Source organism: Pantherophis guttatus, chromosome 2, assembly GCF_059756535.1.
Source record: "Pantherophis guttatus breed Tessera chromosome 2, ASM5975653v1, whole genome shotgun sequence".
NCBI lineage: Eukaryota > Metazoa > Chordata > Lepidosauria > Squamata > Colubridae > Pantherophis > Pantherophis guttatus.
In genome coordinates this window covers 268,613,219-268,634,904 of record NC_142064.1, presented here as the reverse complement: position 1 = coordinate 268,634,904, position 21,686 = coordinate 268,613,219, and the positions used below count along the sequence as shown (strand labels likewise).

General features: G+C 43.5%; 1 protein-coding gene across 1 annotated transcript; it reads right to left on the bottom strand.

Annotated features, from left to right (window-relative positions):
* On the bottom strand, positions 1 to 16,080 carry LOC117662579 (uncharacterized). Its single transcript, XM_060691264.2, has 6 exons — positions 16,000 to 16,080; positions 14,497 to 15,223; positions 11,833 to 11,932; positions 9,584 to 9,666; positions 5,906 to 6,041; positions 1 to 2,769 (listed from the first exon to the last, which is right to left on the bottom strand). Exons 2-6 carry the CDS (start codon positions 15,079 to 15,081, stop codon positions 1,541 to 1,543), a joined length of 2,133 nt encoding a protein of 710 aa, XP_060547247.2. The 5' UTR covers positions 15,082 to 15,223; positions 16,000 to 16,080; the 3' UTR covers positions 1 to 1,540.
* Positions 16,081 to 21,686: the final 5,606 nt, after the last annotated feature.

The window sequence follows — 21,686 nt, the reverse complement described above, 5'->3', positions numbered from 1 at the left end:
TGGGATTCAGACAGTTTTCATTACTGTTTATTTCCTATCTCATAAATGTCTATACAAATAGTATAAAATGAAAGGTTGGTTTTTATTGAGCAAGATGATGGAGAAACACAACCAGCTCAGACAAGGGGTATCTGCAGAAACCTCCTTGTACAGTTTGTGGCACAGAAGTATTTGATTTCACGTATTTGAATCTTTATTTTCTGGACAGATTCTATGTCAGATGTGCCCCCACTTCTGCTTCGTAAGTATTTCACTGAGAATATTTATATAATGTATCTCTGGTATACGATCATAGAAAAATGGAGAAAGAGTGATCAAATCCAATCCCACTACTGTACAGGAATCCAAGTTGAAATAATCCATCGCAGATATTTTGCCAGCTGCTACAGGATCAAATCAGTGAAAAGGAATCCACCACCATTCTGGATAATTGATCCAATTGTTTAACAATTTACTCCCAATGCTAGGATTTTTCCTTATAAATAAATGTGGAAATCTTTAGGGGCTGTCCGAGTTATCTTCTAGACCAGGAGTCTTCAAACATGGCAACTTTAAGACTTGTGGACTTCAACTCCCAGAATTCTCCAGCCAGCCATAAATAACAGAATAACAAGCTTTGGAAGCCATATTAGCACCAGAAGCTAAAGTTCTGGAAGGGACCTAGGAGATCTTCTAGTCCAACCGCCTGCTTGGATAGGAAACTCTATACCACTTCAGACAAATGGCTGTCCAATGTCTTCTTAAAAATGTCTAGTGTTGGAGTACCCACGACTTCTGAAGGCAAACTGTTCCACTGATTAATTGTTCTATCAGGAAATTTCTCCTCAGTTCTAGGTTGCTTCTCCCCTTGATTAGTTTCCACCCATTGTTTCTTGTCCTGCCTTCAGGTGCTTTGGAGAATAGCTTGACTCCCTCTTCTTTGTGGCAACCCCTGAGATATTGGAAGACTGCTATCATGTCACCCCTAGTCCTTCTTTTCATTAAACTAGATGTCAACTCTGAAGCTGGCCTGAGCGAGGCCATTTTCTGGGCTTAAGGGTTGCTACACTGGAGTTGAGGATTAGGGAGGGGGGAATAGAGATAGAGGGTTTGTAATCAAAACAAAATATTTTCTCCTGGGAATCAAGGACATTCCCTCAGGTGGTCGAAAAGAGGCGGAGTGACGTTACCATGCATCCAGATGACACGATGATTGGGCCATGTGACTGACTGACTGGGGAAGGGGAAAAACCTTTACTGTTAACTTGGTGAAAACTGCGGGAATATTCAGAGTTGGTTTTCACCAGCCTGTGCCAACATATTTCCAATAAACCAGTTCTTTGTGGAATTAAACTGCCTCGGTGTCCTTTTTATTCTAGAGCTATTACATGGAACCTTGACACTAGACATACTCAATTCCTGAAACCGTTCCTTATGTGTTTTAGCCTCCAATTCCTTAAGTCTTAAAGTTGCCAAGTTTGGAGACCCTTGTCCTAGAAATTTCTTAGTAAGAATGCACTAAGCGTGTCCCTCTAGCATGATTTTTTTTTTTAATGTCACTTTAGAATTCTTGCTCTGTAGAAGTCTTTCCCACCTTGATAACATTGATGTGGTCGTTTTCCAATATGAATTCTTGAATGATATTAAGGCTCTCTCTGGCATGGATTCTCTGATGCCTCTTCAAATTTCCTCTCTCGTTGAAGCATTTCTGGCAGTGAGAACATTTGTAAGGCTTCTCTCCTGTGTGAATTCGCTGGTGTTTCTTCAACGTTCCCATCTGATTGAAGCCCTTCCCACACTGAGAACATTTGTAGGGCCTTTCACCCGTGTGGGTTCTTTGATGTCTCTTCAGGATTCCTGACAGGCTGAAACATTTTCCACACTGGGAACATTTGTAGGGTCTCTCCCGAGTGTGAGTTCGTTGATGTCTCTTCAAAATCCCCGTCTCTCTGAAGCATTTCCCACACTGAGTGCATTTGTAGGTCTCCCCGGTGTGAATCCTCTGGTGCATCTTCAAACAGTTGGTGTGACTGAAGCATTTCCCACACTGGGAACATTTGTAAGGTCTTTCGCCGGTGTGAATCCTTTGGTGGGTCTTCAGATTTCCCGACTGGTTGAAACACTTTCCACACTGTAGACATTTGTACGGCTTCTCCCCGGTGTGAATTTTCTGGTGCTGCTTCCAATATTTGGCCTTGTTGAAGCCCTTCCCACAGTGAGAACATTCGTACCATTCCTCTTCGGGATTGCACACCGGAAATCTGCTTAGTGAGTTTGGGTTAGTCAAGGTTTTCCCAGAATCAGGAGAATTGTTATGTGTTTCTCCGAGATTGTTACTCAGATAAGCGTTCATGTTATTCCCTGTTCCATTCTCGGAGATTTCAACCCTTTGTTCACTTATGTCTTTCTCCTCTTGATTCATGTTTGAAGTACGCTGGTAGCTGTCCTCAAATCTCTGAGGACATTGGTCCAATTTTTCTGTAGGAGGTATTGGATTCAGTTCTACCTGGTAGAGGTATCTTCTATCATATTGGGAGAAGATGGACACTTTACCTTTGTTGGTTTTTTCTGTAACAACAGTAGTAAGATCCTTTTCAAGCGTGTTGCCTGTATTCTCAATTTCCAGCGGTGGCCTCCATCTCTGCTGACTGGATTCACAGCTTTCTTCTTCCATCTCAGCTTTTAATGGCAGAGTCTCAGGGCTTATTGGGGGGTTCCTCCCGCCTATCTCGTCTGGATCTTCTCCACCCTGAAAATTCTCTACTTTAAACCTATTCTCCCTTCGGTCACCTGCAGAGCAAGAGAAAAAATATTTTAATCCTGTCCTGAGGCCTTAATTTCAAACAAGTACACTAATTTCCTTTTTCTACGGATGCATCTATGAAACTTTGATTTTTTTTTCTTCTGTTGACAAATTTTTATTACTTTATTGAAGTATAAAATACAAAGAAAAATGAAAATAATGGGAAAGTAAGAGAGGAAAAAGGAAAAAGTGTAGGGTAAAAAGGGAAAGAAAAAAAAGCAATGACTTCTGACCAATGGTGTGATTTAAATAATTTAGCAACCGTCTCTCTGCCTTAATGACCAGCTGGGTGGGCGTGGCCATGGTAGGAGTGGCCAGGGGGTGTGACAGGCAGCAGTCGGCCTCCTGCACCCCCCTGGGAGCAAAAATGGGCTGCGGGGAGGGGACACGCCACCCTCCCATGCCCCGTTTTGGGCCTAGTAGGCCTCCCTGCAGTCTCCTGGAAGCAAAAACGGGCTATGGGGGAGCTGCGCCGCACCCCCCTGCACCCTGTTTTGGGCCTAGGAGGCCTCTCTGCAGCCTCCTGGGAGAAAAACCAGGCCGTGGCGGGGGGGACTGCACCGCCACCCCCCTATGCCCCCTTTTGGGCCTAGTAGGCCTCTCTGCAGCCTCCAGGGAGCCAAAATGGGGGGCGTGGAGACTCCTGGAAGGGGTGTAGCCAGCCAATAATTTAACTACCAATTCAGACGAACCAGCCTGAACCGGCTCAATCTCAACACTGTTTCCAACTCTTTTTAGCACAGTAAAATGAAGTAATTGTTCTGACCCAGCTTTCGCAAGTAGGGATAAGACGTGAGTAAAACAACCGCTCTTTTATAACAGGGCAGTAACAATCTTTTATTCATGTGGATAAACAAAAAAAATCAAACTTATTTAGTCCCAACAAATCTGGGTTTAGCCAAGAAATCCGAATTGCTTGCTGTATACTAGAAATGAACGGTTGTCTCTGACAACCGGCCACTCCCAAACCCCTCTTATGTATTTCTCCAGCCAGGGAGGGGCTGGCTATTGTCTGTGTCTGCTTCTCCCTGAGAGCCGGCTTACTTCTTTCTTTTGCTCTCCTCTCCTCTCTATGCATACGCACATCTGGGATGGGTCCCATCTGTTCCTCCCCCTCATTCAGCTCAGGCCCTGAAGACAGCTGCCTCTCCACCTGGGGAAGGACGGAAGGCCCTGGCTCTGCCTCTGATGCTATTTCCTTATCAGAGCCTTCCGAAGGCTTTGAAGCTGGCCCAGGCTCTCCCTCCACTTCCTCCTCATCTGACTATGTAGGTAGCTCTGCCGGCAGCTGACAGGCCACGACAGTAATAACATACAGCCTCAACTTTTTATTTTTGCATAATAATATATTCTAGCTATTTCTATAACAACAAACCTATCTAATCAGTAAAACCCAAAATCAATGTTTCATTTTTTCCACCTCAAGCACCAAGTCCAGAAGCGGTTTCCAAATAGAAGTGAGGTTGGTTGTATTCTTTTCTTTAGTTAAAGCAGTCAATTTAGCCATCTCTGCTAACTCCATCAGCTTTTGGGACCAATCAACCATTGTGGGGAAAATGCTTGATCCTCCCTCCCTCTCAGTGCTACCATAGGTCCCCCTTTATCAGAGCTTTGCAGTTTTTGAGGATACAAATACCCCTAAACATATGCTCAGCTATTTTGTAAATGCACTTGTTAATTGGAATATCTTTTTACCAATAGGAATTGTTAAACATTTATTTGCTTCATGGATAAAAATGAACTGGTGATTTCTGGATTTACTGATTATAAATGTCTAGATATGGGAAGAAGAGAACTATAATCGTGAAAGGGGGGGGCACGGTATCACGTATGTCTGCTGAAAAGATTGGAAGTTGTATCTTTCAAATGCATCCCTTTTTCCTCACTCTCTATTATTTTTAACACTTTTTCTTTATCTTTTCCTACTTTTTAATTTTGTGTGTGTTTATCTTTTAACTTTGAAAAAATGCATAAATAGAGTAGATAGATAATGATGGATGATTGATGATAGATATGGAAGATAGAGAGAGAGAGATAGTAGACAGATAATGATGGATGATTGATGATAGATATGGAAGATAGATAAATAGACATATAGACATATAGATAGATAGATAGATAGATAGATAGATAGATAGATAGATAGATAGATAGATAGATAGATAATGATGGATGACTGATGATAGATATGGAAGATAGATAGATAGATAAAGATAGATAGATAATGATGGATGACTGATGATAGATATGGAAGATAGATAGAAAGAAAGAAAAATAGTAGATAGATAATGATGGATTGATGACATATGGAAGAGAGAGAAGAGATAGACAGTAGATAGATAATGATGGATGATTGATGATAGATATGGAAGATAGAGAGAGAGAGAGATAGTAGACAGATAATGATGGATGATTGATGATAGATATGGAAGATAAATAGACAGACAGATAGATAGATAGATAGATAGATAGATAGATAGATAGATAGATAGATAGATAGATAGATAGATAGATAGATAGATATAGATAGATAGATAATGATGGATGATTAATGAGATATGGAAGATAGATAGAAAGAAAAATAGTAGATAGATAATGATGGATTGATGACATATGGAAGATAGATAGACAGTAGATAGATAATGATGGATGATTGATGATAGATATGGAAGATAGAGAGAGAGAGAGATAGTAGACATATAATGATGGATGATTGATGATAGATATGGAAGATAGAAAGATAGATAGATAGATAAATAGATATAGATAGATAGTAGATAGATAATGATGGATGATTGATGACAGATAGATAGATAGAGAGAGAGAGAGAGAGAGAGAGAGAGAAATAAAGAATCATTTGAATGTTGACTCTTGCCAGAACTTTAATTTCATTCAAGAACAAAGAATAGATGAAAAAAATACGTAGGTTGTCTTTCTTTTGAAGCAAGTATTCAGGTTTAATCACTTTTTTCTGTTCTTCCAAACAATTAGAAGATCTTTTTTCCTGACTCCCCCAATTAACTATGGGAAAAATGATGTATCTATTTTTTCATCTGCAATAAGTACATAGAAACATGTAAACGGGTGAGCTGATATTTCCCAGCCTTGCTGGACTGTACGTACCATCCTCACTTAAACAACCTATGTTTGGACGTTCTTCCTGTAGGACCTGCCAGGCTATGCTCTGGTGGCCTGCGTGGGTCAACCTCTGCTTGGCTGCCTGCAAACGCACGTCTGTTTCTTTGAGGTCCATCAGTTCCTGCAAAGAGAAGACACCGTGCCTTCCCATCAGATCCTATTGCCAAAAACCCACAATAAACCTTCATTGCCAAAAACAGAAGCATTCATTACAATACTGGATCCAATCCACTGATCAATGTTTCCTGCAATAGGGCTAACAAGAGCCTGTATCTCAGTATAAATCAGTGATGGCTAACCTTTTTGCCGTTGCGTGCCAAAAGCGGGGGGGGGGGGTCACACATGCGTGTGCCCACACCCATAATTCAATATGCCCCACACACACACATTCTGAAGTTGGCAAACGGGCTGTTTCTGGTCTCCAGCGGGCTTCGGGGTGGGGAAGACCGTTTTCACCCTCCCCAGGCTCCTAAACAGCCTCTGGAGCCTGGGGAGAGCAAAAAGCGGGACCACAGGAAGTCAGCAAATGGGCCGTTTCCAGCCTCCGGAGGGCCTCGCGGGGGTGGGGGTGGGGGTGGGGGGTGTAGAGAAGGCCATTTTCGCCTTCCCCAGGCTCCTAGAAAGGCTCTGGTGGGTCTGGAAGACCCGAAAATCAGCTGGCTGGCGCGCACATGTACACCGGAGCTGAGCCAGGATAACTCTCGTGTGCCCACTGATATGGCTCCGTGTGCCATAGGTTCGCCATCATGGGTATAGGTAGTCCTCGCTTATCGACTGCTCCTTCAGTGGCCACTCACAGTTATGACAGGGCTAAAAAAGGAGATTTATGACTGCTCCTCGAAACTGGGGCCATCGCAGGGTCCCTGCAGTTATGGGCTCAAGATTTAAATGCTTGGTAACTGCATACATGTTATGCCAGCTTTCAATAATCCCAGTTTAACTTCCAACAAGCACAGTAACTGGGGAAGCCAGCAGGAAGCCGCAAGTCGCAATTACAAATTTTCAGATTTTTTTTTCACTGTAGCAGAACTGACGTCATAAATTGGGCGCAATCATATAACATTTCACTTGTTGACTGTTTCACTTAGTGACTGAGTTTCTGGTCCCAACTGTGGTTTGGTAAGGGAGGACCACCTGTATTATTTTGGTGGAGTTCAAAGTCCCAAATTGGATGGTACATACAGTAGCCCTCGATTTACAATAGATTCATTTAATGACCGTTCCAAGTTACAACGGCGGTGAAAAAAGTGACATTTTACAATCATTTTTCACACTTATGACCGTTGCATAATTCCCATGGTCACGTGATCCAAATTCAGATGCTTGTCAAGTGACTCCTATTTATGACGGTCGCAGTGACCCGGGGTCATGTGATCCCCTTTTGCGACCTTCTGACAAGCAAGCAAAATCAAAGGGAAGCCGGATTCACTTAACAACCATGCTGCTAACTTAACAGCTGCAGTGATTCACTTAACAACCGTGCCAAGAAAGGTCGCAAAATGGGACAAAACTCACAACTGTCTCAGTTAACAATTCAATTGTAATCATACGTCAAGAACTACCTGCACCTAAAATATATATGTATATGCATACACACAGTGGTGAAATGTAAAATTTGTTACTACCGGTTCTGTGGGCATGGCTTGGTGGGGCTGGGTGGGCATGGCCAACTTTTTTTTTTTTAACTTTTAAAAGCATTTTTTCTACAACCTCTTCGGCCGAAGAGGGTGTAAAAAAAAATGCTTTTAAAAGCCTCTGACGATCCCAGCTGAGTTGCCTGATTGGCAGAGGCTTTTTTTCTTTTAAAAGCCTCTGACGATCCCAGCTGAGTTGCCTGATTGGCAGAGACATTTTTGGCTGAAGAGGCTGTTGAAAAAATGCTTTTAAAATTTTTTTAAAAAGCCGGATGATTGTGCAGCTCAGCTCGGCATGGGGGGGGGGGAGGGATTTTTGCTACCGGTTCTCCGAACCACCCGCCACCGGATTGGGCGATCTGGTCCAAACCGGGAGCATTTCACCCCTGCATAAACACACACACACACACATATCTATATCTATATAACGCATCAAACTTTATTATAAAGAGCAGAAAGGGTCCCCTCATCCCAACAATATTGTGATGGCATTTTAGGGTACAATGCAATTTATTTCCCACAAAATTATTACAGTCAGTCCTCAATTTACGACTGGTCAACATTAGAAGTTTTGTGAGATCTACTGGGGTGGGGGGTCATTTACAATTCAGAAGTTCCAACAGTTGCCCCCCCCAGTCATGTGACCAGACTTTGGGTGCTCAGCATCCAGGCTGCATTTACAGCTGTTTGCAAACATCCCATGGTCATATAACCACATTTTACAATGCATGTGCCGAAAACTGGCATTCACTTCCAGTTTTCTGCAAAACCCCGCCCACAGCAAACCACTGGTTCACCTAACAATTGCAGCGTTTGCTTACGGACCATGGATTGGCTTAACAACTGAGTGGTCCCATGAAAAACCTGGTTTACGACTCAAAAATTACAACTGTGATGGGTGAGTTACAGTTATAACTCAAGGACTACCTGAATAACCTTTGGCTGCATTTCTACATACAGGTGGTCCTTGACTTACAACAGCTCATTTAGTGACTGTTTGAAGTTACAATGTCACTGAAAAGAGTAACTTACAACCGTCTTTCACTTTTATGACCACTGTAGCATATCCCTGTGATCACGTGATCAAAATTCAGATGCTTCACAACTGACCTATGACGGCTGCAAGTGTTCCAGGGTCATGTGATCACTATTTGCGACCTTCTGAGAAGGAAAGTCAATGGGGAAGCCAGATTCACTTAACGACTTTGTGACTAGCTTAACAACTGCAGTGAACTGTGGCAATGCAGGTTGTAAAATGGGGCAAAACTCACTTAAGAAATGTCTCACTTAACGACAGAAATTTTGGGCTCAATCGTGGTCGTAACTTGAGGACTATCTGCTTTCTTGAATCTCTAGGCCAGTTGTGTGTCATCTTTGGATTTAGGTCTGCAAAAGCCATTTCACCAAGTCTGAAGAGATTAATATATATATATATATATATATATAAATGGGTCTGTGTGTGTGTGTGTGTGTGTGTGTGTGTGTGTGTGTGTGTGTGTGTGTGTGTGTGTGTGTTCCAGCATAACTCTGGAACGCCTCGAGCAATTTCAACCAAACGTGGTACACAGATGACTTACTCTCTGGAAAGAAATATTGAGGAGGTAAGACACCCCTAACACCCCTCGGTGTGTGTGTGTGTGTGTGTGTTCTGTTAAGATGCAGCCTGTTGTGCCTTAAAATGGCTTCTACTGTACAACACAGTGAAGCTGCCATAGTAACGGCTTCACAGTACTTAACAAGGGGGCTCCCTCTGGTAAGGGGGAAAATCCAACATTAGAAATTAAGTTTGGTCCGGACATTTTCAACAAGGCTTTGATTATTCTTGCAGACAAATGTATATAATTCATTCGTTTTCCTGTCTAATGCAGGATTGGGATAAATAAATACCCAGGCAATGCCGGGTTATCAGCTAGTTGTAAATAAACTCCCAGCTAAAAGAGCCAACAATGAAGTGGGTGGAATTCTAATCAGAAATAAATAACGTATTTCAAATCTGCCCCAAAAACTACCCCGCCAGAGCAGCACCTACCTCTTTCAATCCAGTTTGGACCACTCCAAGTCCTTCCAGAGGAGGCAACGAGCTGATGTGATTTGGGGATTTAGTTCCATTGCCTGCAAGTAACGGGAGACAGACATTATAAAGGGAATTAGTTTGTGCTATCTTATGCCAGTAGCTGGTGAAGAGCACCATACCATACAATAGGGCTCTTCAAACTTAGCAACTTTAAGACTTGTGGACTTCAATTCCCAGAATTCCTCAGCCAGCCTTAAAGTTGCCAAGTTTGGAGAGCCCTGTTACACAGCAAATTGTAGATCAGACGAAGGCAAAATCATGCCCATTTACAAGGCACCCAGCAGGATCTGAGGATACGTCCCGTAATCAAAGAGTGAGAGATTACCTCTCCAAAACTCCCCATCCGTCAAAACGGACAACCCACTGGAATTTAGTTTTCCTTGCACCTTCTTCCCATTCAGGAAAGTAATGGATTTTTAAAATTGGTATTCCTACCAAGGCCTTGTTCAATTCTTTGAGAATTTAAATCTTTTTAAATTCATGATGAAAATCAGGCAACGCATGATAGGCTTGGAGGAGATTATATTGAAATTAGCCAAAAATAGTTGGTGTTCTGGAGAAAAATATGTTGGGAACTAACAGAATATGTTGAATAATAGCCAAATAACAGAGGGAGGTATGGAAGAAAATATGCTGGAAATTAGACTAAACAAAACATATTTTTGTGATAAATCTGTGTAACATGAAAAGAGTAATAGATGACAAGGGGGATAAAATCAAAGATAAATTGATAAAGTTTAAGATATTAAGAATCGAGGAAAGGGTCAAGAGACTAAGAATTAGATAGAACTGTACTTTATAAAGTGTAATAAGAATGGAGTGGTATAGAATTTGAAATCAAGATTTGTGGTGATAAAATTATAAGGTAAATAATTAGAACAAGAGGTTAGAATATTGTTAAAAAAATTCTTTTTTGATACTGATGGAAAAAGATATAAGGTGAAGAAGAAAAAGATATGATTAAGATTGATTAATAGAAATAAAAATGAGTTAATTTGAAATTAAAACTGTATTGATATAATAGATTTGTTTAGATGATGATGTTAGAATTTATCTTAAAACTTGTTCTTATAGGTTTCAAACTTTTACTGTAGAGCTTTGACTAAAAATTTTTCTCTGTTTTGATTTTGAATTTTAAAAGATATAATGGGAAATTGTGAATGGAGCCTTTTTAAAATGTAAGCAATTGTACCTATTCATGACCGGATCGAGACTTCGCTCTCAAAAGAGATGTATTTTAAGTGTTATGTTGGAAAAAATAAAAAATATTTTGAGAGAAAAAAAAGAAGAAAATCAGGCAACGCATGGAAGGATTCACGGAGCTCTGCCCTGATCAAATCATTCAGCCAAATCAAGAGAAAATTCAATAATTAGGTACCGTACTTTTCGGAGAATAAGACACACTCCCCCCTCTCCATAAAAGAGGGTGGAAATGTTGTTGCGTCTTATACACCGAATACAGCCATTTTTGGCCTCCCGAAACCCTGCCCCGCATGTTCTGTTTTTGCCAAAAACAGGCCCGTTTTTCACAAAAACAGGGCCTGCAGAGGGTTTGGGAGGCCTGCAGAGTGCTCCTGGAGACTGAGGAGGGCAAAAATGTTCCCGTTTTTGCAAAAAACGGGCCCGTTTTTGGTCTCCCAAACCCCTCATGCGTCACTTTTTTTCCCTCCCCGGCCCCCAGGAGCACTCTGCAGGCCTCCCCAACCCTCTGCAGGCCACGTTTTTTTCCTTGTTTACCTCTTTGAAATCTTGGTGCGCCTTATACTCCGGTGCACCTTATAGTCTGAAAAATACGGTACTTTGGGGTGCAAATCAAAGGATTGGCAAACCGTATCTCACAATCCCATTCTCATGGATCTTCTAGACCAGTGGTTCTCAACCTGTGGGCCGTTACCCTTTTGGGGGTCGAATGACCCTTTCACAGGGGTCACCTAAGACCATCGGAAAACACATATTTTCAATGGTTTTAGGAATAATTTTATGGTTGGGTGTCACCACAACATGAGGAACTGTATTAAAGGGTCGCAGCATTAGGAAGGTTGAGAACCACTGTTCTAGACAAACTGCATTTCTTTGAAAATCTTCTCTTCCCAGAGACAGAATCAAGCACAAGAGCTTTGAATGTAGGCTTTTGGCTGCTCAGTTTAAAAGATTCAACTACCGCAAATGCAGAAGAACATTCGTTCCTGCATTATAATTCTTACCTGGCACTTTGATCTCCACTTCAATGTTTTCTCTCTTGACCGTCTCCAAGGGCTCCTTCTCCGCTGGTTCAAAATCAGCCAGTTCTTCATTTTGGGGGCCCTGAAAGAAAGAGGAGAGTCTTTACTCGGAACAAGTGAGATTGATTTTCACATATTCTTGGTGGACTGCTGGCTTTACGAGGATTATTGAAAGGCAGTTCAGTTTCAAAACCACATTGCAAGAATTCCAGTCAGAATTCCTTGTTTTCTTAAATATCACTGCATTAGCACAATAAGAGAACTTAAGGTAAAGGTTCCCCTCGCACATATGTGTTAGTCATTCCCGACTCTAGGGGGTAGTGCTGATCTCCGTTTCAAAGCCGAAGCGTCAGCGCTGTCCGAAGACGTCTCCGTGGTCATGTGGACAGCATGACTAAACGCCAAAGGTGCACGAAACTCTGTTACCTTCCCACCAAAGGTGGTCCCTATTTTTCTACTTGCATTTTTTACGTGCTTTCGAAATGCTAGGTTGGCAGAAGCTGGGACAAGTAACCGGAGCTCACCCCGTTACCCAGCACTAGGGATTAGAACCGCTGGACTGCTGACCTTTCGGTTGACAAGCTCAGTGTCTTAGCCACTGAGCCACAGTGTCCCTTAAAAAAAGTCCATACACACCTGTTAAAATGGCAGGTTTTTGAAATGTCAACAAATCAGAAATTAGGTAAATCACTTCAGAGTTTTTTTCCACTGTTAATGTAACATATAAGCTGTACAATTTGTTAGGAAATGGTTAAACTTAACACAATTCAACTGAAAAATAAAGTGAATTCTTCTAGGGGGAAAAATAAAAATAAAGAAACCTTAGCCACTGAGCTACCGCGTCCCTAAGAGATTGGTGCATTTTGCATTTTCTCCCTAGAATGAAACATCAATTGGCTATGTTAACTTGGGTATGTCTTTATTTTTTTTATTTATTTATTTTATTAAATTTTTATATCGCCCTTCTCCTGCTGGACTCAGGGCGGTGAACAGCCAAGAATAAAAAAACATCCAATACAAAATTTAAAATTATTAAAAGAATTAAACAAATTTTGGCCCAGATTTAAAACATCCCAACTAAAATCTGTTACAATTAAAATATCTAAAGGGGGTGGGGGGGTTACACCAGCCCAGCTTGGTGAAATAGAAAAGTTTTGAGGGCACGGCGAAAAGCACGGAGATCTGGTATCCTACGTATCTCCGGGGGCAGGTCGTTCCAGAGGGCAGGTGCTGCCACAGAGAAGGCCCTCCCCCTGGGCGTCGCCAGCCGACATTGCCTGGCTGACGGCACCCTGAGGAGTCCCTCTCTGTGGGAGCGAACTGGCCGGTGGGAGGCTATCGGTGCCAGAAGGCGGTCTGAATCTGTCCCAGATGGTCAGAACAGCGTTTGTAAACCTTGGCAACTTTTAACATGTGTGGACTTCAACTTCAAGACAATCACACATTTTAAAGTTGCTAAGGTTGAAAAACATGGGGTTAGAGGCTTTGCATTTTATGGAAGAGGCAAACAAACACTGCAGGTGGTAGAACTGACAAGCTGATTACTAATGGAGAGGAGACCACCAGGAAACTTCCAATCCTTTAAGCTGAACTAGGAAGTAAAAAAAAATTCAAGAAAAAGAAAAGTTGCAAATCATTTCATCTGGTTGCTAACAGAATTGCAAGGATAAATCCAAGTACAGCTAGTCCTTGACTTACAACTGCTCATTTAGTGACCATTCGAAGTTACAACAGCACTGAAAAAAGTGACTTTTTGACCATTTTTCACACTTACGACTGTTACAGCATCCCCATGGCAACTGACACATATTTATGAGGGTTGCAATGTGCCAGGACCGTATGATCCCTTTTCTGACCTTCTGATAAGCAACATCAATGGGGAAGTCATTTAACAACCATGTTACTAACTTGTGATTCACTTAACAACTGTGGCAAGAAATGTTGTAAAATGGGAAAAGGGTCACTCAACAACTGTCTTGCTTAGCAACATAAATGTTGGGCTCAAATGTAGTTATAAGGCGAGGGCTACCTATATTCTTTAAATAATTTTATTATCCTGAATTTGTTAAGGGAAAAAAGTATACCTATGTACAACATGAATTATAAAGAACGGGAAAGAAAAAAAATGGGCCTGAAAAATTCCAATGTAAATAAAATCATTCCAAAAACTTTGGGTCTCTTGTTCAAAAGTTCTGCAGTTAATAGGAAGTGAACAATGATTCAGAAGTGCCATTCATTTTCATCAAGTTGTAACTAACTGCAAGCAGTCCTCAATTTATGACCATAATTGAGCCTGGCAATTATGAAGTTGTGAAGGTCTTAAAGCACTGCATGAGCAGACCTGTTTTATTATATTTTTTTTTCAATGGTTGTTAAGCAAACCCATCATTCGCTATGGGCTGGATTTTGCTGGACACCGGAACTAAACACAAATTTCTGGCAAAACCGTTGTAAATCAAGGGGTGCTGCAATATGGCCGTGTGATTATGATGGGGGAGGGAGGGGGCATCAGAACTTAACTCAAATCTTAAGTCCCTTTTGCCATAACTCTGAACTGTCATAACTCAAGGACTGTCTGTAACTGCAGTTTTTTGCAATGTGTACCATACTGTATGGTACATAAACGCTGAGATTGAGAAACTATACCGGACGGCCTTCAGATTTGGTTCCTTGTTGACTCTGCAGGAAGTCCTCCACCAGGGCCACGGCCTGGGAACACGTGTCCGGCTTCCTGGGTTGAATCCAGCTCTGGAGCTTTGGAGGCAAGCTGGCCAAGAACTGTTCCAGGATCAGCAACTCCAGGATCTGCTCTTTGGTATGTCTCTCCGGCTTCAACCACTGGTGGCAAAGTTCCTGGATCTGCTTGTAAACCATCCGAGGATCTTCCACCTCCTGGCAGCAGAACTGCCTGAAGCGCTGACGCCGGGCCTCCGTTTTCACCGCTTCCCCTTTCAAGATGGCCGCCTTCACGTTCTCGTAATCTCCTTGATGAATGGTGTCCAGGCAACGAAAGGCCTCTTCAGCTTCTCCACAAAGGGCTGGCAAGAGATGGGCTACCCACTCTCCTCTGGGCCACCGGCAGGCTCTGGCCACCTGTTCGAAGGAGGCTAAGAAGGCCTTGGGATCTTCCCAGGGAGAATTCCTTGATCTTGTTGGATTTCCTTCTCTGGAATGAGAGGGTTGAAGCGTCTTGAGGAACTGCTGCCATTGCGTTTCCCAGCGCGCTTCCATCCCAATGAATGGGTCTCCCTTGATCCAAGGTGATGCTCACTTATCTTGGTCTCTTGGATGTAAACTGAGGTTCAACTGCTCCAATGTTTGGTTCTTCTGCCCGTTCTGGTCCTATTTGTTCTTTCTTCTCTAGCTCCTTCTTCTATAATATAGAGCATTTTCAAATTAGCGCACTAGACAAAATATTGTGAGAATATATAGCATAGCAGAATCCTGAAATACACCTCCTTAATTCTGAGTTTTCAAAAGTAATTCTGAGATGCAGCTGACATGATTCTAAAAGCATCTCCTGAACTATTTGATCCTCTTGTTTTCATCTGACCTAAAAATGCAACTTTAACCCTAGATAAACAAAAATTCAAATATTTTTTGTCAGCGCACAACATATGCACAATGAGATTGATTCACACAATCTTTATAAAGGTTCGCATTTTGTTGCTAACTAATGTTTGACTTTTTGGAGAGATAGGGCAGCTTTATTTATTTATTTATTTATTATTTATTTATTTATTGGTTTGATTTATATGCCGCCTGTTCGACTTTTTGGAGAGGTAGGGCAGCTTTATTATTAATTATTTATTTATTTATTTATTTATTTATTTATTTATTTATTTATTTATTTATTTATTATTTATTTATTTATTTATTTATTTATTTATTTATTTTTTATTTATTTATTTATTTATTTATTTATTTATTTATTTATTTATTTATTTATTTTTAGTTATTTATTTATTGGTTCGATTTATATGATGCCCTTTTCCGGAGACTCAGGGCAGCTTACAATGCGTTAAGCAATAGCCTTCATACTTTTGTATATACCTGCTTAGTAAGGCTTTCGCCCCCCCCCCAAGCGGTGTTCTTTTTTATACAAAGTCAGTTTATTGCCCCCACAATCCGGGTCCTCATTTTACCTACCTCGGAAGGATGGAAGGCTGAGTCAACCTTGAGCCTGGTGAGATTTGAACTTGCAGTAATTGCAGGCAGCTGGTGTTACTTAACAGTGCTTTAGTCTACCACCAAGGATCTTTTAGCAGAAAACATTATAAATTAAAATATTACACTACTAAATCCGGCTTGTATTTACAACATTTGGCACTGGTGAGTATTTTCTATTTCTCTGGGGGGGGACTTCTGTCCTCCAAAATCTAAGCTAAACGAAGTTTCGTAATTAATCACTTGTAGCACAATACGATACAAGAATATCACACAAGTTAAAAGAAACTAGCCAAGAATTTTGAACAAGAGATGGTAGAGATTTGCCATCCAAAATTCACTTTCTTAATTCTCAGTAAACTTTTCACTTTTGGGGAAGCCTTATCTCAGACATCCGAAAGGGAACAACCTACTCTCTTTTATCAAGAAGTTAACAACACAGGCACACAAACACATGCACAGTGGCAGATGTGACACGTGGGCCTTTCAAAGACTAAACGGATTTTTTTTTTTTTTTTTACTGCTTTGGGGGGATTAAAAAAACCCCTTTTTTTCCTCAATGGGCATCATATGGAGACAAAGAAAATTCTTGAAAATATCCTTTCCCTTTCTAAAGCCTGGCTCTTTCTCTGCACCTATATTAAGGGGGGGGGGGGGCAGTGGAAGTCTTCTTGTCCCCCCCCCACTCCTTCCCAAGGGACAAGGAGGCGGAGGGCTGATCTTGCAAACGGGGATCAGCGCACTCGCCGCCTCCCACCCCCCCCCCACCCCCGGCAGGAGCTCCGTGGCGGCCCTGCAGCGGGAAACACGGAGGGAGGGGGAGATCTCCCCTTCCTCCGCTGCACCCCCCCCCCCAAAATCCCGTCTTCCCCGGGCCGCCGAGCCCCTGGCCTGCACCCCTGCGCTGGAAAGGCGAGCAAGACGCGCAACTCAATGCTATGCCGTGCAATGCAAGAGATGCAATGCAATGCAACGCAACGCAAATGCAATCCGCCCCCGATCTATCTTGGCTCCGGGGACGATCCCGGAGGCCTCCCGGTGCAACGGTCTGGCGCAGCTCCGGAGCAAACCTCCGCCTTCCCCGCCCAGGATTGCAAGGCTGGAGGCCTCGGCAACCCCCCGTACCGGCAGCGGCGGGACCCGCGCGGCTCCTCTCCTCCCCGGGGCTGTCCGGTGGGCGTGTGAGCGCTGGGGGCCCCCCGGGACTCCCGGCCGCCGCAGCTGCGCCCATCAATCCCCGCCTCGCTTCGCCTTGACGCTCCGCCGCTGGATGGGCGGAAGGATGCCCGCGGGCGCCCCCTCCCGACCGGCCGCGGCTCTGCCTTCTTTCCCGCAGCCGTCTGGGACCGGCCAGGCGACGGATTCAGTCAGTCAGTCAGTCAGAATAGAGCTGGAAGGGACCTTGGAGGTCTTCTAGTCCAGCCCCCTGCTCCAGCAGGAGATTTGTATCAAATGTGGAGAAAGCTACTCAACCCTAATAACCCTGAGATGGATTTCTGGGTGGCCTCCCAACCAGTTCCCCAATGGGGCCCACCCTGCTTGTCTGGTGTGGTCTGTTTATTCTTGTTATGGAATGATGGGACCAAACAACATTCCTGGGTCAGCCAGAGACAGTTTATTGCGCAGTTTCAGAATCAGATTTGTATCTGCAATTCTGAACCTAGAAGAGCTCTGATACAACTGCTTTTATACATCTCCAAGACAAAAGATTTTGTGAGCACAGCAGTTTTCCATATATGGTTAACGTACATTTGTTACATGATAATGGATACTTTCTAAATTACTAAATTCCTACATTATTTTCTAGTTCATAAGATTATCTTAGCTAAACAACGTTCCTCGGTTCTGTGATTGCTGATGCGTAGATTCATGGCTGCTTTGGATAATAAGTAACTTTTGTTTCATATGGATGTCCTTGCATTCTTGACAATTAGGCCCCTCAGAAGATATATATATTACCAAGAATGGAATTTAGCTGTAATCTCTAAACAAGCACATTTCTTTCTTATAATAATGTGAAAAAAGAGGGTCCTTCAGTGTTCATATAGCTAACCCTGTACTACTCCTACATCATTCACATTATTATGACAGACTAGGAATGACATGATAGTTGTCTTCCAATATTTTATTTATTATTTTATTTTTATTAGTTTGATTTATATGCCACCCTTCTCCTGAGACTCAGGGCGGCTTACAATGATTTTAAGCAATAGCCTTCATACTTTTGTATATACCTGCTTTAGTAGCGCTTTTGCTTCCCCCCCAAAACAGTATTCTTTTTTATACAAAGTCAGCTTATTGCCCCCACAAATGGGGTCCTCATTTTACCTACCTCGGAAGGATGGAAGGCCGAGTCAACCTTGAGCCTGGTGAGAATTGAACTTGCAGTAATTGCAGGCAGCTAAATACTACTTTAACAGTAATTTAGTCCACTGCACCACCAGGCTCTATATTTGAGGGGCTGCCACAGAGAAGAAGGGGTGTGGGATGTCAAGCTATTCTCCAAAGCACGTGAGGGCAGGACAAGAAGCAATGGGTGGAAACCAATCAAGGAGAGAAGCAACTTAGAACTAAGGAGAAATTTCCTGACAGTGAGAACAAGTAATCGGTGGAACAACTTGCCTCCAGAAGCTGTGAATGCTCCAACACTGGAAGTTTTTAAGAAGATGTTGGATAACCATTTATCTGAAGTGGTGTAGGGTTGATTGATGCCTCGTCCGTGGCATCAATCAATTAATCGATCGATCAATCAATCAGAATACAGCTGGAAGGGACCTTGGAGTCCGTCTTCTAGTCCAGCCGCCTGCTCAAGCAGGAGATTTGTATCAGATTTGGGGAAAGCTGCTCAATCCTAATAAGCCCGAGATGGATTTCTTGGTGGCCTCCCAACCAGTGGTGGGATTCAAATAATTTAACAACCAGTTTTCTGTCCTAATGACCTGCTGGGTGGGCGTGGCCACTCAGCCACCTGCAGCCCCCTGGGAGAAAAAATGGGCTGCTGGGGGGGGGGACAGATGTGCCACCCCCCCAATACCTTGTTTTGGGTCTAGGAGGCCCCCCTGAAGCCTCCTGGGAGCGAAAATGGGGCGCTTGGGAACTTTTGGAAGAGGCAGGGCTGGAAGGGGCCAGCCAGCAATTTAACTACCGGTTCGCCCGAACCAGCTGAATCTCACCACTGCTCCCAACCAGTTCCCCAATAGGGCCCACCCTGCTTAGCGTTTTTCGCGATCCGCTATTGATCCGCTAGCTGTGTGCATCCTTCTGCTGGAAGAACATTTGGGTCAGTGAGGAACAGAAAGCTCTGCTGCACACTGGACCAAAATGCTGTGTGTTGCGTTTCTATAACCCTATAGTGACCCATGGCTTCTCTCTCTCCTACTTCTCAGCTTCACCCCGACTCCCCTGCTTTGTAGTTCAAGGAGCAGCACTTTTGACTATGAAGTACAGACTACAGATGTCTATGGAGATTCTCAGACATCCAGGTCATGGTTGTCCCAAAGGTGCTTTCCCCCCCACCCCACCCCAAGAGGCAACTGGACTTTCTGGTTTTTCTTTGAAGACGTTTCGCTTCTCATCCAAGAAGCTTCTTCAGCTCTGACTGGATGGTGGGGAATGGAAGAGTTTATATTCTTCCAGCTGTTACGTCATATGTGACTTTGAGGACACAGATAGACCTCCAAGTGGCCTCACAAGCTCTCTAAAAGGATGCGAATTTTATTTATTTATTTATTTATATTTCTATACCGCCTTTCTCCCGTAGGACTCAAGGCGGTATACAGTCAAGAAAAATATAGATATACAAGCATCATAAAATTGCTAATTAAAATTATTATTATACCATAGTTTGGCCCAATTAAATAGAACCTAAAATTAGATAACATTTTAAAAACATTCACATGTTCATATGTTTAGCCCCGCTTGTTGGAACATCAGGGTTTTGAGGGCACGGCGGAAAGCACGGAGATCAGGGATATTTCGTATCTCAGGGGGCAGTTCATTCCAAAGGGTTGGAGCCCTCACAGAGAAGGCCCTCCCTCTGGGAGTTGCCAGTCGGCATAATTTGACGGTAGCCTGAGTAGTCCCGCCCTGTAAGAACGAACTGGTCGGTGGGAGGCTATTGGTGGCAAAAGACGGTCTCGTAGGTACCCAGGTCCTAAACCATGGAGCGCTTTAAAGGTGATAACTAACAAATGACCAGCTCTCTGCAAGGAATATAAATCCTTCCATTCCCCACCATCCAGTCAAGAGCTGAAGAAGCTTCTTGGATGAGAAGCGAAATGTCTTCAGAGAAAAACCAGTTGCCTCTTGCGGAGGAGCGGGGGGGGGGTGGGGAAGCACCTTTGGTACAGAATTCAGAATAAGAGTTGGAATGGACTCTGGAGATCTTGCCCCTGGCTGAAGCAGCAGACCCTATACCTGTGATGGTGAACCTATGGCACGCGTGCCACAGGTGGCACATGAAACCATATCTGTGGGCACGCAAGCGTTGCCCTAGCTCAGCTCCAGCACGCCAGCTGATTTTCGGGCCTTCTGAGCCCACTGGAAGTTGGGAAATGGACTGTTTCCGACCTCCGGAGGACCTCCGGGACGGTGGGGAAGGCTGTTTTTGCCCTCCCCAGGCGCCAAGAAAGCCTCTGGAGCCTGGAGAAGGCGAAAAACGGGCCCTGGGCCCACCATGCCATCGCGTGCCAAAAGCGGGGGGCAGGCACAGGGGGGCATTGAATTATGGGTGTGGGCACATGCGCACACGACGCCCCCCCGCTCCCTCTGCTTTTGGCACGCGATGGCAAAAAGGTTAGCCATCACTGCCCTATACAATTTCAGACAAGTGGCTGTCCAGTCTCTTCTTAAAAGCCTCCAGGGATAGAGCACTCGTAACTTCTGAAGTAATTCAGAGCTGAGGTAAACGCCAATTACATTTCAGTTTATCAAAGTAAGTTCTGAGCTGATTTTTCTGGGTTAGGAAGCGAAGACGGGATGCATTCCTGGGCTGCAGGCCAGGCTGGGAAGTAACAAACCCAACGAGCCAAAGGGCTCATCACTTCCTTCTTGCCAAGAAAATAGAACATTGCACAGTTGCGCCCATGTAGCCATTGTTGTGGCTCCGTTACCTGAGGCTGTGTCATCGGCAGGAGAGGACTCCGAGAGTGAAGGAGAGGAGTTGACAAGGCCTCCCTCTCCAGGACCCTCCTCTCTGGCAATGCCTTTGGTGTCCGCCAAAGGGCAAGAGATAGGGCCGGCGCCAAGCACATCCACGCAGCCACAGGTGGACAGTGATGAGAGTAATGAGTCTTGGCTGGATCCTCGACAACGTCACAGAGATAAGCGTGCGCAACAGAAGAAAAGGCGTGCCTGAGATTAGGCTGAGTCACTGGACCACACCCCACAGGATATAAAAGGGAGCGTGGTGGCCAGTCAAGCCTTGTGACGAACAAAGCTGAAAGCTTCCACGCCATTCTGCATTGCCGGACTTTTGCTATAGACTTTGCTGGATTATATTTGGATTTAAGTTACTCTGTAATTATTGAATATTTTACTTTGATGTACCAGAAGCGGAGAGAAGTTATCTCTTCCCTTCGTGAGTAATAAACTCTTGGCAGGTAGCCACTAGGTTGCTGCCAAGTTCCGTTATCATAAGGAAAAGGATTTTGTCGGCTGGTTTGGTTTTT

Excerpts from the sequence above, each read along its gene's own strand:
- LOC117662579 (XM_060691264.2), bottom strand. The coding sequence starts at position 15,081 with ATGGAAGCGCGCTGGGAAACGCAATGGCAGCAGTTCCTCAAGACGCTT. Across the intron at positions 9,667-11,832 it reads AGTGGAGATCAAAGTGCCAG|GCAATGGAACTAAATCCCCA; the intron begins GTAAGAATTATA and ends CGTTACTTGCAG. Across the intron at positions 6,042-9,583 it reads TCCAAACTGGATTGAAAGAG|GAACTGATGGACCTCAAAGA; the intron begins GTAGGTGCTGCT and ends TTCTCTTTGCAG.